General features: G+C 42.2%; 1 protein-coding gene across 1 annotated transcript; it reads right to left on the bottom strand.

The window, feature by feature from the left end:
- Window positions 1-2257: 2257 nt before the first annotated feature.
- Window positions 2258-2851, bottom strand: LOC125491858 (uncharacterized). The gene has a single exon (XM_048633930.1). It carries the CDS (start codon window positions 2849-2851, stop codon window positions 2258-2260), a length of 594 nt encoding a protein of 197 aa, XP_048489887.1.
- Window positions 2852-18222: the final 15371 nt, after the last annotated feature.

Raw genomic sequence — 18222 nt, 5'->3', positions numbered from 1 at the left:
CCCTGTCAGCCTTTGAATGTCCTTAACACTCCTTGGCTCAGGTAGGTTGATAATGGCTTGAATTTTTTCTGGATTTGTATCAATCCCTTTGTTGCTTCCAAGGAAGCTTAAGAATTTTCTTGCTTTTACCCCAAAGACGCACTTCTTAGGGTTAAGTTTCATCTGATATTTTCTTGATGTTCTAAAAGTCTCTGCCAAATCGTCCAAGTGTTCGCGATCAGTCTTACTCTTGACGATGGAGTCGTCAACATAAGCTTCGATGTTTCTCCCCCTCTGATCCGCAAACACTTTATCCACCTATTTCTAGTACGTTGCCCCAGCATTGCGGAGCCCAAATGGCATCACCTTATAGTTGTATACTCCACAGTCCGTGATGAATGTCGTCTTATTTTTGTCGGCCTTCACCAGACTTATCTGATGATAACCCAAGAATGCATCCATAAAGCTTAACAGTGCATGACCGCTAGTAGAATCTACCAGCTGTTCTATTCTCTGTAATGGATAACAATATTTTGGGCACGCTCTGTTAAGGTCGTTGAAGTCCACACACATCCTCCATTGCCCGCTAGCCTTTTTTACCATGACCACATTGGCCAACCACCCTGGGTAATCGCAGGACTTAATGACGTCTGCTGCCAGCAGTTTATCTACTTCCTCCTTAACGACCTTGTTCTTTTCAGTAGAGAAATTCCTCTTCTTTTGTTTAATTGGGCGAGTAGTGTCGTCCACATTCAGGCGATGTAGCATCACAGCTGGATCGATTCCGGGCATCTCATCAGCCGAGAACGTGAAGACGTCCGCATTTTCTCTTAAGAGAGTCACCAGGTTGACCTTGACATTTGGGTCCATGTTTGTTCCGACAGCAACTGTTCTCGCCGGATCCTCTGATAGCATCTCCTGCTTTGTTTCTCCGTTTGGTTGAGGTATTGGCGCATCCTTAGACCTAGACTCCAATTCCTCCATGGAAACTTCCATCATATCTTCTTCCTTCCCGAACTCCGCTTCACTTGCTAAAGCTTTCCTCTGTGCCCGCCTTTCCTTTTTTATTGGCGAGTTCATTTCTTCTACTTGCATTCTTTTTGCTGGCTGCTTGAGTGTTGTCAAATAACACGATTTTGTCGCTTCTTGATTTCCCTTTAACTTTGCTGTCGTCCCCGAGTTCGAGACATCTAGCATAGTTAGGTGATATGTGGATACAACTCCCTGAACATCATGAATAAAGGGGCGCCCAATGATTGCATTATAAGCTCCCGGCACATCAACCAGTAAGTACTCCGTCATTACATCATGGGCCTCGTCATTATCGCCAACTCGGACCGGCAGAGTCACGAGGCCCTAAGGAGTTACAGATGCTCCTGTGAACCCTATAACTGGGTACCGGTCAAGCTTTAAGTGTTCTCGGCCAATCATGAACTTCTCAAAGGTTGATAAGTATAATATGTTTGCATAACTTCCTCCGTCTACCAAGATCCTGCGAATTAGGTAGTTTGATACTTTTAACGTGACCACAAGAGGGTCATCGTGGGGGTAAACAATATGCTCCGCCGTCCTCTACCGTGAAGGACATAGCTGGCATTGTTGGCGGCCTCCTCCACTGCAGGCTCTCATTAAAGTTAACCTGGTGCCAGAATTCTTTCAGGCTTGCCTTCTCTCTGTTCACACTACCTCCGTGAATCACAAGAGGGTCATCGTGGGGGTAAACAATATGCTCCGCCGTCCTCTACCGTGAAGGACATAGCTGACATTGTTGGCGGCCTCCTCCACTGCAGGCTCTCATTAAAGTTAACCTGGTGCTAGAATTCTTTCAGGCTTGCCTTCTCTCTGTTCACACTACCTCCGTGAATCGGACCCCCACTGATCATGTGGATCTCACTAATCCGGGATTGAACGTTTTGATTAGTCGGCTTGACCAAGTCTTCGTTCTGAGTTTGGGCTTTCTACTGGCTGAAATACCCTCTTCTCACCAAATCTTCCAAGTTATCCTTCAAATGCCGACAGTCTTCGGTCAAATGTCTGTGATCCCCATGGAAATCACACCACTTAGTTTTGTCGCGGTTTTTATGGAACATCTGCTTCGGTCGCTGTCACTTGTCACTATCTTTACTCATCAAGTATATCCGACTTCTGGAAGTAGTAAGTTGGGTGTACGCATCAAATTTGTCTTTGCCCTCGCCCTTCTCGCGACCGCTACACTCGCGGTCGCCTCTTTCTCGATCATATTTGTCACGGTCGTTTCTTTCACGATTGTTACCCCTTTTTACCACATTAGACTCTTGCCTTCTTTCATCTCGACCGCGATCATTCTCGCGTCCCTTGTCTTTTCTCTGCCTATCTTCTTTCTTTTTTCTGGCTTGCGATTGCTCACGACCCTATCAAATTCCTCTCCCCTTAAAAAGTCATTGGCCTTGCCAAGGATCGGTCCGAGAGATTTATACATCTTTCGGCCAAGGTAGCTCCGGAATGGTGATCCCTCTTTCAGTCCCGTCATTAGGGCCAACACGGCCACATCCTGTTGTAATTTTGGAATTGAGGTTGCTTCTACATTAAAACGGCCAACAAAATCCCGCAAGATTTCATTCTCGCCTTGCTTAACAGATAAAAAATCTCCAATCGTGCGCTCGCGGCGCCTGTTACTCACAAAGTGTGTACTAAAAGTAGGTGACAGCTGGGAGAAACTAGAAATGCTACATGGCTTCAAACTCTTGAACCACGTCTGGGCTATCCCGATTAGTGTAGATGGAAAGACCTTACACCAGATGCCGTCCACCTGCATGTACAAGAACATGTGACCTTCGTAGGCTGCCACATGATCGTCGGGATCAGATATGCCATCATACTTGGAGGATGACATCTTAATTCTGGGCATCGGATGATTCAATATTTCTGAAGTGAAGGGAGAGAGTTTTGGTTTGATGAGAAGGTGACCTCTTGTCGAATAGTTACTAGCACCATTGGTGCTGTACTCACGACAGGAGTGACCCTGAGTCTCCTCTTCAGAATAATAAAACTCCTCGATCTCTAGTACCGGCTCTTCATAGCCTGACTGATCAATCCGCTTCTCTAGTTCCTGTCCCTCTTGATTCAGGGAGCGCAACTTCCGGAGCAGAATACCGTTGGCGTTCCTACCGCCATGGCCAGTGGTCGCTTACGGGTTCCGCCTGCCTGCTGACTAGGTGGGTTAATTTGCTGACGATTGCCCGTTGAGCCCAGTTTGAAGTTGCTCCGAGGAAAATTGACTCAGTTGAGCCAAGTTGAATGCTACGTTATTGTTTGGGGTCTGCTCCTCATTTCTTGGTGTCCGATAATTTAATTGCGGATTTCCTATCGGCCTAGTTATGGGAGGCTGAGAGAATGTCTGCCCGACATCGAATTCCAGTGGATAGTGACGAGTGTTGTTGTTTGCATCACCCATGGTTGTTACTCGAAAGGATAGAAGGCTCCCTCCTTCTAGCGCCAAATTGTTTAAGGTTGTGAAACGGTGGCGGACACAAGAGGTGTCCGTCAGTGATGGGGGTTATCCAAGAGTGGTGATCCACACAAGAACAAACGCGAGCTACCCTCGGGGTGGTTGTGAGGAAACCCCCTCCGACGCTCAAGTCAGCTAATGTCCGATAAGGAGTATAGAGAGAAAGCTTAAAGAGAGAGAGATATAAGCTATTTTTAGTATGAGAAAGAATGTACCTGCACAAATAGTACTATTTGGCTATTTATAGGCGTACTATTCACCTGACAGGATGGGTAATCCTTTGACACGTGTATGATTGTAGTGAATCTGTCAGAGGGAAGATTCCCTTTGTTTTGCCCTCTTTGGTGGTCACGATAGCAGTCTCGGTCTTAAGTAGAGGAGGCATTGACTTACTTCTTATGAGTTCGCGTCCAGGTTCTATGCTGTCGGCCATGATGCATGTCCGTCAGCGGACTTGGGTAATACCCACACACCTATGGTAAGCCAAGTTGAATTTTTTTTTTCGCGTGCTCAAAGCTTATGGGTTTCAGAGGCTTGGATCAGACTATTTCAGCAGTGTATTACTACAGTTTCCTATAAGGTGCTCTTTAATGGTATACTTTCTTCAGCCTTCCTTCCAAGTAGATGGAATCGACAAGGTGATTCCCTTTCACCTTATTTATGATAGCAATGGATGTGTTCTCGCGAATGCTGTCTTTCGCACAAGACATAAACTTGTTCAAGGGAATAAAACTCTCAAGGAGAAGCCCTTTGATCACTCACCTATTATTTGCTGATGTCGTTATGTTCTTTTTTCATGCATCCCCTAATGCTTCTCTTAATATGCGAGATGTTATTTCTAGTTTTAGTAAGGTGTCTCGTCAAGTTATCAACTACTCTAAATCCTCTATAACATTTTCTCCTAATATTGTTATTATACATGAAACAACACATCATGGTTTGCTTCAACTATTTGGAAGTTTCTTTTTTTGAACCACATCTGAGTGCTCCAATTGATTTACAAAGTTCAAAGAAAAGCAATTTGTCCTTCCTTCTTGATAAGATCTCAGCAAAGATTACTCAATGGATTGCGCTTAAGTTATGTCAAGCTACTAAACTGATGATTTTCATTAATACAATTTAACTTGCCATCATTTCTCATATTATTTCTTGTTATGAACTCCCAACTTTTATTTCCTTTACAATTGGCGCAATGATAACAAGATTACGGTGGACGGGTCTTCCTCCAAAGGTATTAATTGGATTAAGCATTCTATTGTCCATCTTCCTAAAGGATTGGGAGGTCCCGGAATCCGGTCTACGACTTTGGTCAACAAGGCCTTTCTTATGAAGAGAGCTTGGACTCTATACAGTCCAATTTTTCCTTGATTGACAAAGTCTATAATGCAATTCATTCTTCTCCACTAGTGTCGGGCAATAATGTAATTAATTAAAGAACTTCTTCTTTGGTCTCAAGGGGTATATCGAAAGTAGAAGGTTTGCTTCTTAAAGTTTGTAGTTGGAAAGTTGGGAATGTAAATAGTATGAAGGCTTTTGGTTAGGTTTGGCTTTATAAAAAAATTCCACAAGCAAGTTCAAGCATCACCCTTCGTCAAGTCCAGACTATTGTGGTGAGTAATTTAATTTCTGTTACTCCTTCTCCTCATTGGAATGTTTCCATAGTTCGCCAAATGTGTTGTTTCAAGGATGCATAATCTATTTTAACTCTTGAGCTTCCTCAATCAGATATGTCTGATTCCTTAATTTAAAATCATCATATTTCAGGCTCGTTTACCATGAAACCTAGGCATGCTTTCCTCACTACTTTTAACCAGCCTATTGACAGGCTGCCTCCCCCGTCTCATTCGTTGTATAAACTCATTTGGCATCTTAATATTCAGCCAAAATAAAACTTCTTTCTTTGGAAAATCTCCTATAATATCCTTCCTCTTAGAATTAATCTTGCTAATAAGGGTATTATTTCTTCGTTTGTCTGCATGTTTTGTCAAAATGATGATGAAGATGATATTCATCAATTTCGCACTTGCTGATTGTTATAACAGACGTGAGGAAGAAACAAATAACTGAATGTAAAAAAAATAAAGCAGACAATAGATTTACGTGGTTCACCAAATTTCACGGCCATAGAGAGAATATTTTATTTATGTGAGGAAAACCAGATTACATAGAGAATTAGACTTTATTCGTCGTATAAAAGAATTAGGGAAAATAACCTATTTATACTCCCGTTAGAAAAACGCGTTTCCGCGTTAACCGGCCACCCGCCCGGTCGGGCGGTATTACTAACTCTCTAATTGTTGCGGGTCGGTCGGGCGAAACTCGCCCTGTCGTAAGTCGGTGAGTCCGCCCGATCGGCCAACCTTGCTCGATTCCATCGGGAGACTCCCAAAAAACTGTATTTCCCAAAGTTCGTCACGGACCCGAAAGCCCCGACCCGATCAGGCGGCTTCGCCCGACCTGATCGGGGGGGTACTCCAAAGACCTCCTTTGACGCATTTTGACAAACACAATCAAGGCATTACGCAGTTTGTAAGTGTAATGCCATGAATTTGTTCGTCAAAGGAGGTCTTTGGAGTATCGCCCAATCGGGTCGGGCGTAGCCGCCCGATCGGGCCCGTGACGAACTTTTGAAAAGAAGTTTTTTGGGAATCACCCGATGTAATCGGGCCAGGTCGCCCGATCAGACGAACTCACCGAATTACGATAGGCCGAGTTTCGCCCTACCGGACCAGCAACAATCGGTGAATTAGTAATTATCGCCTGATCGGGCGGGTGCCCGGTTAACGCGGAAGAGCGTTTTTCTGACGGAAATATAAATAGGTTATTTTACCTAATTATTTTATACGACGAATTAAGTCTAACTCTCTCCGTAATCTGGTTACCCTCACATCAATAAAATACTCTCTCTCTCTCTGCCCGTGGATGTATTCCAATTTGGTGAACCACGTAAATCTGTTGTTTGCTTTATTTTTTTTTCGTAAGTCGGGTAGTCCGCCCGACCGGCCGACCTTGCCCGATTCCATCGGGAGACTCCCAAAAAACTGCATCCCCAAAGTTCATCACGGACCCGAAAGCCCGACCCGATCAGGCGGCTTCGCCCGACCTGATCGGGGGGTACTCCAAAGACCTCCTTTGACGCATTTTGACAAACACAATCAAGGCATTACGCAGTTTGTAAGTGTAATGCCATGAATTTGTTCGTCAAAGGAGGTCTTTGGAGTATCGCCCGATCGGGTCGGGCGAAGCTGCCCGATCGGGCCCGTGACGAACTTTGGGAAAGCAGTTTTTTGGGAATCACCCGATGTAATCGGGCCAGGTCACCTGATGTAATTTGGCCAGGTCGCCCGATCAGACGAACTCACCGAATTACGATAGGGCGAGTTTCGCCCTACCGGACCAGCAACAATCGGTGAATTAGTAATTACCGCCTGATCGGGCGGGTGCCCGGTTCACGCGGAAGAGCGTTTTTCTGACGGAAATATAAATGGGTTATTTTACCTAATTATTTTATACGAAGAATTAAGTCTAATTCTCTCCGTAATCTGGTTACCCTCACAACAATAAAATACTCTCTCACTCTCTGCCCGTGGATGTATTCAAATTTGATGAACCACGTAAATCTGTTGTTTGCTTTATTTTTTTTTGTAAGTCGGTAAGTCCGCCCGATCGGCCGACCTTGCCCGATTCCATCGGGAGACTCCCAAAAAACTGAATTCCCAAAGTTCGTCACGGACCCGAAAGTCCCGAACCGATCAGGCGGCTTCGCCCGACCTGATCGGGGAGTACTCCAAAGACCTCCTTTGACGCATTTTTGAAAAACACAATCAAGGCGTTACGCAGTTTGTAAGTGTAATGCCATGAATTTGTTCGTCAAAGGAGGTCTTTGGAGTATCTCCCGATCGGGCCCGTGACGAACTTTGGGAAAGTAGTTTTTTGGGAATCACCCGATGTAATCGGGCCAGGTCGCCCGATCAGACGAACTCATCAAATTACGATAGGGCGAGTTTCGCCCTACCGGACCAGCAACAATCGGTGAATTAGTAATTACCGCCTGATCGGGCGGGTGCACGGTTAATGCGGAAGAGCATTTTTCTGACGGAAATATAAATAGGTTATTTTACCTAACTATTTTATGCGACGAATTTAGTCTAATTCTCTCCGTAATCTGGTTTTCCTCACATCAATAAAATACTCTCTCTCTCTGCCCGTGGATGTATTCAAATTTGGTGAACCACGTAAATCTGTTGTTTGCTTTATTTTTTTTTCGTAAGTCGGTAAGTCCGCTCGATCGGCCGACCTTGCCCAATTCCATCGGGAGACTCCGAAAAAATTGCATTCCCAAAGTTCGTCACGGACCCGAAACCCCCGACCTGATCAGGCGGCTTCGCCCGACCTGATCGGGGGGGTACTCCAAAGACCTCCTTTGACGCATTTTGACAAACACACTCAAGGCATTACGCAGTTTGTAAGTGTAATGCCATGAATTTGTTCGTCAAAGGAGGTCTTTGTTGTATCGCCCGATCGGGTCGGGAGAAGCCGCCCGATCGGGCCCGTGACGAACTTTGGGAAAGCAGTTTTTTGGGAATCACCCGATGTAATCGGGCCAGGTCGCCCGATCAGACGAACTCACCGAATTATGATAGGGCGAGTTTTGCCCTACCGGACCAGAAACAATTGGTGAATTATTAATCACCGCCCCGGGCGGGTGCCCGGTTAACGGGGAAGAGCGTTTTTCTGACGGAAATATAAATAGGTTATTTTACCTAACTATTTTATACGACGAATTTAGTCTAATTCTCTCCGTAATCTGGTTTTCCTCACATCAATAAAATACTCTCTCTCTCTGCCCGTGCATGTATTCAAATTAGGTGAACCACGTAAATCTGTTGTTTGCTTTATTTTTTTTTCGTAAGTCGGTAAGTCCGCCCGATCGGCCGACCTTGCCCGATTCCATCGGGAGACTCCCAAAAAACTGCATTCCCAAAGTTCGTCACGGACCCGAAACCCCCGACCTGATCAGGCGGCTTCGCCCAACCTGATCGGGGGGTACTCCAAAGACCTCCTTTGACGCATTTTGACAAACACATTCAAGGTCTTTGGAGTATCACCGGATCGGGTCGGGCGAAGCCGCCCGATCGGACCAGTGACGAACTTTGGAAAAGTAGTTTTTTGGGAGTCACCCAATGTAATCGGGCCAGGTTGCCCGATCAGACGAACCCATCGAATTACGATAGGGCGATTTTCGCCATACCGGACCAGCAACAATCAGTGAATTAGTAATTACCGCCGGATCGGGCGGGTGCCCGGTTAACGCGGAAACGCGTTTTTCAGACGGAAATTTAAATAGGTTATTTTACCTAATTGTTTTATACGACGAATTAAGTCTAATTCTCTCCTCAATCTGGTTTTCCTGACATCAATAAAATACTCTCTCTCTTTACTCGTAGATATATTCAAATTTGGTGAACCACGTAAATCTGTTATTTGCTTTTTTTTTTTTTTACATTTAGTTATTTGTTTCTTCCTCACGTCTGTTATAAAAAATTAGTATCAGAGCTTTTTGTTTGATCTGTGTAAGAAAGATGTCTGGGATGAATGTGAAGATTGATAAATTCACTATGAGGAATAGTTTCAGTCTGTGACAAAAATCAAGATGCGGGCTATACTGAAGCAACAAGGGTTGTGGGCTTTACTGAAGCAACAGATTCAGTTACCGCTGAGATGACCACTCTAGAGCAGAAGGCTCATTCAACGATTATGTTGTGTCTGGCTGATGACATAATCACTGAAGTCGTGGAGGAGGAAACCTCAGCTGGTCTGTGGTTGAAATTAGAGAGTTTGTATATGAAAAAATCTCTAACCAACAAGTTGATTTTGAAGCAGCGTCCATTCAGTCTGCGAATGCAGGAAGGTATGCCTCTTAGAGATCACCTAGATCAATTAAATACAATTTTGCTAGAATTGCGTAATATTGATGTTAAGGTGGAGGATGAGGATGCCGCTGTAATTCTACTTGTTTCTTTACAGCTATCATATGAAAATTTTGTGCAATCATTCATTGTTGAAAAAGATTTGTGTCCCTAAAAGAGGTTAGATCATCTCTTCATACTAGGGAATCGAACCAAAAGGGATCTGGTGGTAGTACAAGTACAGATAACTAGTCTTCTGGATTAGTTGCCAGTAATAGTGGTAAGGGACATGGTAAAAAGAATTAAAGGATATATGAAAATTTTATAGGGGGTCCTAAACCTAATGATGTCTATAATTACTGTAAGGAGAAGGGGCATGAGAAAAAGGAATGTCCTAAAAGAAGCATCAGGAGAATAAATATGGCTCTGGTTCTACTACTGTTGCAGCAGAAAATCCGAATTATGAGGATGACCTTGCTCTAGTTGCTAATGAGGAAACACATTGTAGGAATGTGTGGGTTCTTGATTTTGGAGCGTCGTATCATATAAGTCCTCGTAGGGAGTGGTTTACTACTTATGAGCAGGTAGACGGACATAATATTTCAATGGCTAACAGTGCAGTTTGTAAGACAGTTGGAATAGGTTCCATCAAGATCCGGACACATGATGGTACTTTCTGCACTTTGAATAATGTTACGCATATTCCACAGATGACCAAGAATCTGATTTCACTTAGTCTCTTACACAGTAAGGGGTTCAGTTTCAAAGGTGGTGGTGGAGTTGCATAATATTGATGTCAAGGTGCCGGATGAGGATGCCGCTTTAATTCTACTTGTTTCTTTACCGCTATCATATGAAAATTTTGTGCAATCTTTCATTGTTGGTAAAGATTTGTGTCCTTGAAAGAGGTTAGATCATCTCCTCATACTAGGGAATCGAACCATAAGGCATCTAGTGGTAGTACAGGTACAGATAATCAGTCTTCTGGATTAGATGCCAGTAGTAGTGGTAAGGGACATGGTAAAAAGAATTAAAACAAAGAAGGAAATTTTAAAGGGCGTCCTAAACCAATGATGTCTATAACTACTGTAAGGAGAAGGGGCATGAGAAAAAGGAATGTCCAAAAAAGAAGTATCAGGAGAATAAATCTGGGTCTAGTTCTACTACTAGTGCAGCAGAAAATCCGAATTATGAGGATGACCTTGGTCTAGTTGCTAATGAGGAAACACATTGTACGAATGTGTGGGTTCTTGATTCTGGAGCGTCGCATCATATAAGTCCTCGTAGGGAGTGGTTTACTACTTATGAGCAGGTAGATGGAGATAATACTTCAATGGATAAAAGTGCAGTTTGTAAGACAGTTGGAATAGGTTCCATCCAGATCCGGACACATGATGGTACTTTCTGCACTTTGAATAATGTTACGCATATTCCACAGATGACCAAGAATCTGATTTCACTTAGTCTCTTACACAATAAGGGGTTCAGTTTCAAAGGTGGTGGTGGAGTTGCATAATATTGATGTCAAGGTGGGGGATGAGGATGCCGCTTTAATTCTACTTGTTTCTTTACCACTATCATATGAAAATTTTGTGCAATCTTTCATTGTTGGTAAAGATTTGTGTCCTTGAAAGAGGTTAGATCATCTCTTCATACTAGGGAATCGAACCATAAGGCATCTAGTGCAAGTACAGGTACAGATAATCAGTCTTATGGATTAGTTGCCAGTAGTAGTGGTAAGGGACATGGTAAAAAGAATTAAAAGAAATAAGGAAATTTTAAAGGGGGTCCTAAACCAATGATGTCTATAATTACTGTAAGGAGAATGGGCATGAGAAAAAGGAATGTCCTAAAAAGAAGTATCAGGAGAATAAATCTGGGTCAGGTTCTACTACTGTTGCAGCAGAAAAATTCGAATTATGAGGATGACCTTGCTCTAGTTGCTAATGAGGAAACACATTGTAGGAATGTGTGGGTTCTGGATTCTGGAGCGTCGTATCATATAAGTCCTCGTAGGGAGTGGTTTACTACTTATGAGCAGTTAGATGGAGATAATATTTCAATGGCTAACAGTGCAGTTTGTAAGACAGTTGGAATAGGTTCCATGAAGATCCGGACACATGATGGTACTTTCTGCACTTTTAAGAATGTTACGCATATTCCACAGATGACCAAGAATCTGATTTCACTTAGTCTCTTACACAGTAAGGGGTTCAGTTTCAGAGGTGGTGGTGGAGTTGCGTAATATTGATGTTAAGGTGGAGGATGAGGATGCCGCTTTAATTCTACTTGTTTCTTTACCGCTATCATATGAAAATTTTGTGCAATCTTTCATTGTTGGTAAAGATTTGTGTCCTTAAAAGAGGTTAGATCATCTCTTCATACTAGAGAATCGAACCATAAGGCATCCGGTGGTAGTACAGGTACAAATAATCAGTCTTCTGGATTAGTTTCCAGTAGTAGTGGTAAGGGACATGGTAAAAAGAATTAAAAGAAATATGAAAATTTTAAAGGGGGTCCTAAACCAATGATGTCTATAATTACTGTAAGGAGAAGGGGCATGAGAAAAAGAAATGTCCTAAAAAGAAGCATCAGGAGAATAAATCTGGGTCTGGTTCTACTACTATTGCAGCAGAAAATCCGAATTCCTGAGGATGACGTTGCTGTAGTTGCTATTGAGGAAACACATTGTAGGAATGTGTGGGTTCTTGATTCTGGAGCGTCGTATCATATAAGTCCTCGTAGGGAGTGGTTAACTACTTATGAGCAGGTAGATGGAGATAATACTTCAATGGCTAATAGTGCAGTTTGTAAGACAGTTGGAATAGGTTCCATCAATATCCGGACACATGATGGTACTGCACTTTGAATAATGTTACGCATATTCCACAGATGACCAAGAATCTTATTTCACTTAGTCTCTTACACAGTAAGGGGTTCAGTTTCAAAGGTGGTGGTGGAGTTGCATAATACTGATGTTAAGGTGGAGGATGAGGATGCCGCTTTAATTCTACTTGTTTCTTTACCACTATCATATGATAATTTTGTGCAATCTTTCATTGTTGGTAAAGATTTGTGTCCTTGAAAGAGGTTAGATCAGCTCTTCATACTAGGGAATCGAACCATAAGGCATCTAGTGCTAGTACAGGTACAGATAATCAGTCTTCTGGATTAGTTGCCAGTAGTAGTGGCAAGGGACATGGTAAAAAGAATTTAAACAAATAAGGAAATTTTAAAGGGGGTCGTAAACCAATGATGTCTATAATTACTGTAAGGAGAAGGGGCATGAGAAAAAGGAATGTCCTAAAAAGAAGTATCAGGCGAATAAATCTGGGTCTAGCTCTACTACTGTTGCAGCAGAAAAATCCGAATTATGAGAATGACCTTGCTCTAGTTGCTAATGAGGAAACACATTGTAGGAATGTGTGGGTTCTGGATTCTGGAGCGTCGTATCATATAAGTCCTCGTAGGGAGTGGTTTACTACTTATGAGCAGGTAGATGGAGATAATACTTCAATGGATAACAGTGCAGTTTGTAAGACAGTTGGAATAGGTATCCAGATCCGGACACATGATGGTACTTTCTGCACTTTGAATAATGTTACGCATATTCCACAGATGACCAAGAATCTTATTTCACTTAGTCTCTTACACAGTAAGGGGTTCAGTTTCAAAGGTGGTGGTGGAGTTGCATAATATTGATGTTATGGTGGAGGATGAGGATGCCACTTTAATACTACTTGTTTTTTTTACCACTATCATATGAAAATTTTGTGCAATCTTTCATTGTTGGTAAAGATTTGTGTCCTTGAAAGAGGTTAGATCATCTCTTCATACTAGGGAATCGAACCATAAGGCATCTAATGCTAGTACAGGTACAGAGAATCAGTCTTCTGGATTAGTTGCCAGTAGTAGTGGTAAGGGACATGGTAAAAAGAATTTAAAGAAATAAGGAGATTTTAAAGGGGGTCCTAAACCAATGATGTCTATAATTACTGTAAGGAGAATGGGCATGAGAAAAAGGAATGTCCTAAAAAGAAGTATCAGGAGAATAAATCTGGGTCTGGTTCTACTACTGTTGCAGCAGAAATATCCGAATTATGAGGATGACCTTGCTCTAGTTGCTAATGAGGAAACACATTGTAGGAATGTGTGGGTTCTGGATTCTGGAGCGTCGTATCATACAAGTCCTCGTAGGGAGTGGTTTACTACTTATGAGCAGGTAGATGGAGATAATATTTCAATGGCTAACAATGTAGTTTGTAAGACAGTTGGAATAGGTTCCATCAAGATCCGGACACATGATGGTACTTTCTGCACTTTGAATAATGTTAGACATATTCCACAGATGACCAAGAATCTGATTTCACTTAGTCTCTTAGACAGTAAGAGGTTCAGTTTCAAAGGTGGTAGTGGAGTCGTGTATGTCTGCAAGGGCTCAAAGGATGTTTTGAAGGGGGTCAAGTGTGGCACATTGTATGTTTTGTAGGGTTCTACTCTCTCAGGTTCATCTGCTGTTGCGTCGTCTGAAATTCAGAAAGAGGATATGACCAAGCTATGGTACATGAGACATGGGCATATGAAAGAGAGTGGGATGCAAATCCTCTCCAAGGCTGATCTTCTGGGTGGGCATAAGGTCACAAACCTGGAGCTCTTTGAGCATTGTGCCTTTGGAAAACTACATCGCAGCAAGTTCCCTAAGGGCATTCATAGAATAAAAGGTACTCTGGATTATATCCACTTTGATTGTTGGGTCCTTCACGCGTGGAGTCTTTGGGAGGTCACAAGTACTTTATTTCTTTCATAGGTGATTATTCAAGAATGACTTGGTTAATTGTAATGAAGTTAAAAGGTGAAGCTTTCAAGAATTTTAAATAATGAAAGGCATTGGTGGAAAATCAAACTAGGAATTAAGAAGATCAAAAGGCTACAAACTGATAATAGTCTGGAATTTTATCTGACTGAGTTCGAAGTGTTCCGTAAGAATGAAGGGATTGCTAGGCATCACACTGTCAGAAATACACCACAGCAGAATGGTGTAGTAGAACGAATGAATCAGGCACTTCTAGAGAGAGCTTGGTGCATGCTTTCTAATGCTGGTAGACTAGAAGGTTTTGGAGAGAAGCTGTCAGTACATCATGTTATCTGATCAATCGTGGACCTCACTCTGGGATCAATCTCAAAACACCATATGAGATGTGGTCAGGTAAACACGCAGATTACTCAGATATACGCGTTTTTTGTTTGTAATGTATACTATCATGGAAATTAGGGTAAGTTAGAACAAAGGAATAAAAAGGGAGTGTTTGTGGGTTATGGGGATGAAGTAAAGGGTTATAGAATTTGGTCTCCGTCTGAGGGTAAGGTTATACTTATTAAAAATGTTGTCTTTGATGAAAATTCTATGTTTAATCCTAATAAGAAGTCTATTGTTGTGTTAGATAGTGGTAGTATTAATAAGTAGGTGGAACAGCAAGCCACTCATGATAAAAATGATGACTATCAACACATTGTTTATGAAGAACCATTATTTTCAATACCAAGTGAAGAGGTGTCTAGCCTGGCTTGGGAGCGTCCTATAAGGACAAATTTTGTAAAACCTCCAAACAGATATGGTTTTCAAGATATGGTAGCTTATGCATTGCAAGTTGTTGAAGAGGTGGATGTCTATGAGCCATCCACGTCAGGGAAGCAGTTACATGTCCGGAGTCTACCCATTAGCTTATGGCAATGGGGGAAGAGTTAGAATCACTTCATAGGAACGAGACTTGGGAGCTTGTGTCTAAGTCTCCAGGGAGAAAAATTGTTACTTGTAAATGGGTTTTCAATAAATAGGAGGGGATAACATCTGCAGATGGGGTCAAGTATAAGGCTCAACTGGTTGCAAGAGGGTTCACACAAAGGGAAGGTGTAGACTACAATGAGATCTTTTCACATGTCGTCATACATACTTCCATTAGAGTGCTACTAGCAATAGTTGCACATCAAGATTTTTACCTTGAGCAGCTAGATGTAAAAATAACTTTTCTACATGCAGAGTTGGAGGACGAAATATACATGACTCAACCAGATGGGTTCCAGGTTCCTAGGAAAGAAAACTGTGTTTGTAAGTTGAAGAAGTCTTTATATGGGCTAAAGCAGTCTCCGAGGCAATGGTAGAAGAAGTTTGATTGATATATGATAAGCAAGGCTACAACAGGATTTCATTTGATTGTTGTGTGTATCACAACAAGCTGACAGATGGATCTTTCATTTACTTAGTGTTATATGTAGATGATATGTTGATGGATGCTAGGAACAAGTCGAATGTTCAGAGGCTGAAGGAACTTCTCAGGAATTTAAGATGAAGGATTTGGGTGCAGCAAGGAAGATTTTGGGTATGGAGATTTATAGGGAGAGAGCTCAAAAGAAGCTTTTTTTGTCACATAATGGATATATTGAGAAGATGTTGTCAAGGTTTGGCATGTCAACAGCAAAACCTATAAATACTCGAAGTGATTCAAATAGTCACTTTTTCTGTTGCATTTGCACCTAAGTCTGCTGAGGAGAAAGAGTACATGAGTTGGGTACCCTATGCTAGTGCAGTAGAGAGCTTGATGTATGCTATTGTTTGCACTAGGCCAGATCTTACACATGCTGTCAGTGTTGTCAGTAGGTTCATGGTTGAAACTGGTAAATAACATTGGCAGGCAGTCAAGAGGATTTTTCGGTATCTTAGAGGTACATCAGATGTTGGTCTCATTTACGGAGGTGATATAGGATGTTTAGTTGTAGGATATCCTGATTCTAATTATGCTAGAGATGTGGATGGTAGGAGATCTATGATTGGTTACGTGTTCACTCTTGGTGGTTTTGTGGTTAGTTGGAAGGCAACTTTGCAGGCTAAAGTTACTTTGTCTACTACTGAAGCAGAGTACATGGCATTGACAACAGCTGCTAAAGAGGAATTTTGGCTGAAAGGACTAGTTAGTGATCTTGGTTTACATCGCGATCACGCTATAGTGCATTGTGACAGTCTGAAAGCAACATGCTTAGCCAAGGATCAAGTCCATCATAAGAGGACTAAGCACATTGATGTCAAGTATCACTTTATGAGGAGTGAGACTAGAATTAAGGTGAAGAAGGTAGGAACTGGTGATAATCCTGCTGATATGTTCACCTAGCCGGTTCCGCAAAGTAAGTTTCAACATTGCTTGGACTTACTCAATGTTTGTGATTGTTAGTTGCCCTCTTGGGGCAATTCTGAGGTTTGACTAATCTTGTCTAATTGTCTTTTGGGACAAATTTGGTGTAGGGAGATTCTGGGTGTTGTGATCAATGCATTTGTTTTTGGGTTATTGCGAGATGATTCAAGTCAAGGTGGAGGTTATGTAAATGTAATGCCTAGAATGCGTTCGTCAAAATGCGTCAAAGGAGCTCTTTGGAGTACCGCCTGATCTGGCCCATGACGAACTTTGGGAATGCAATTTTTGGGAGTCGCCCGATCGGGCGAACTCACAGAATTACGACAGGGCGAGTTTCACCCGACCGGTCCCGCAACAATCAGAGAGTTAGTAATTACCCCCCGATCGGGCAAATGTCGTCCAACCCGATTGGGCGGGTGTCCGATTAACGCGGAAATGCGTTTTTCTAATGGGAGTATAAATAAATTATTTTACCTAATCGTTTTATACGACGAATTAAGTCTAATTCAATCTGGAATCTGGTTTTTCTCACATCAGTTAAATATTCTCTCTCTCTCTACCCGTGAACCGTTGACATAGCCAAATTTGGTGAACCACGTAAATGTGTTGTCTACTTTATTGTTTTTACATTCAGTTATTTGAGGAAGACACAAATAACTGAATGTAAAAACAATAAAACGGACAACATATTTACGTGGTTCAACAAATTGGCTATGTCTAGGGGCAGAGGGAGAATATTTTATTGATGTGAGGAAAACCATATTACATAAAGAATTAGACATAATTAGGCATATAAAACAATTAGGTAAGATAATTACTAACTCCCTGATTGTTGCAGGCCCGCTCGGGCAAAAATTGTCGTGTCGTAATTCGGTGACTCCGTCAGATCAGGTGACTCCCAAAAAACTACATTCCCAAAGTTCGTCACGGGTCCGATCGGGCGGTACTCCAAAGACCTCCTTTGACGCATTTTGACGAACACATTCAAGGCATTACACTTACATAACCTCCACCTTGACTTGAATCCTCTCACAATAACCCAAAAACAGATGCATTAATCAAACGCCCAGAATCTCCCTACACCAAATTTATCCCGGAAGACAACCAAACCAGATTAGTCCCTAAGGATCCCAAAATTACCCCAAGAGGGCAACTAACAATCACGAACATCGAGTACGTCCAAACAATGTTGAAACTTACTCTGCGGAACCGGCTTGGTCCACATATCAGCAGGATTATCACCAGTTCCTACCTTCTTTACCTTAGTTCTAGTCTCAATCCTCAGAAAGTTATACTTGACATCAATGTGCTTAGTTCACTCATGATGGACTTGATCCTTGGCTAATCATATTGCACTGAGACTGTCACAATACACAATAGCCTGATCGTGATGTAAACTAAGATCACTAACTAGTCCTTTCAGCCATATCCCCTCTTTAGCAGCTGTTGTCAACGCCATGTACTCTGCTTCAGTAGTAGACAAAGTAACTGTAGCCTGCAAAGTTGCCTTCCAACTAAACAATGAACCACCAAGAGTGAACATGTAACCAGTCATAAATCCACTACTACGTAATTGACTTTAAGCAACACCCAAAAAGTGTTACGTATAGTGGTTAAAGTGTTACATAGATAATAAGTAACACTTTTTGGGTGTTANCACGAG

Source organism: Beta vulgaris, chromosome 7, assembly GCF_026745355.1.
Source record: "Beta vulgaris subsp. vulgaris cultivar EL10 chromosome 7, EL10.2, whole genome shotgun sequence".
Classification (NCBI taxonomy): domain Eukaryota; kingdom Viridiplantae; phylum Streptophyta; class Magnoliopsida; order Caryophyllales; family Amaranthaceae; genus Beta; species Beta vulgaris.
Note: the sequence above shows the minus strand (reverse complement) of the source record. Positions and strands in the feature narration are given on the sequence as shown.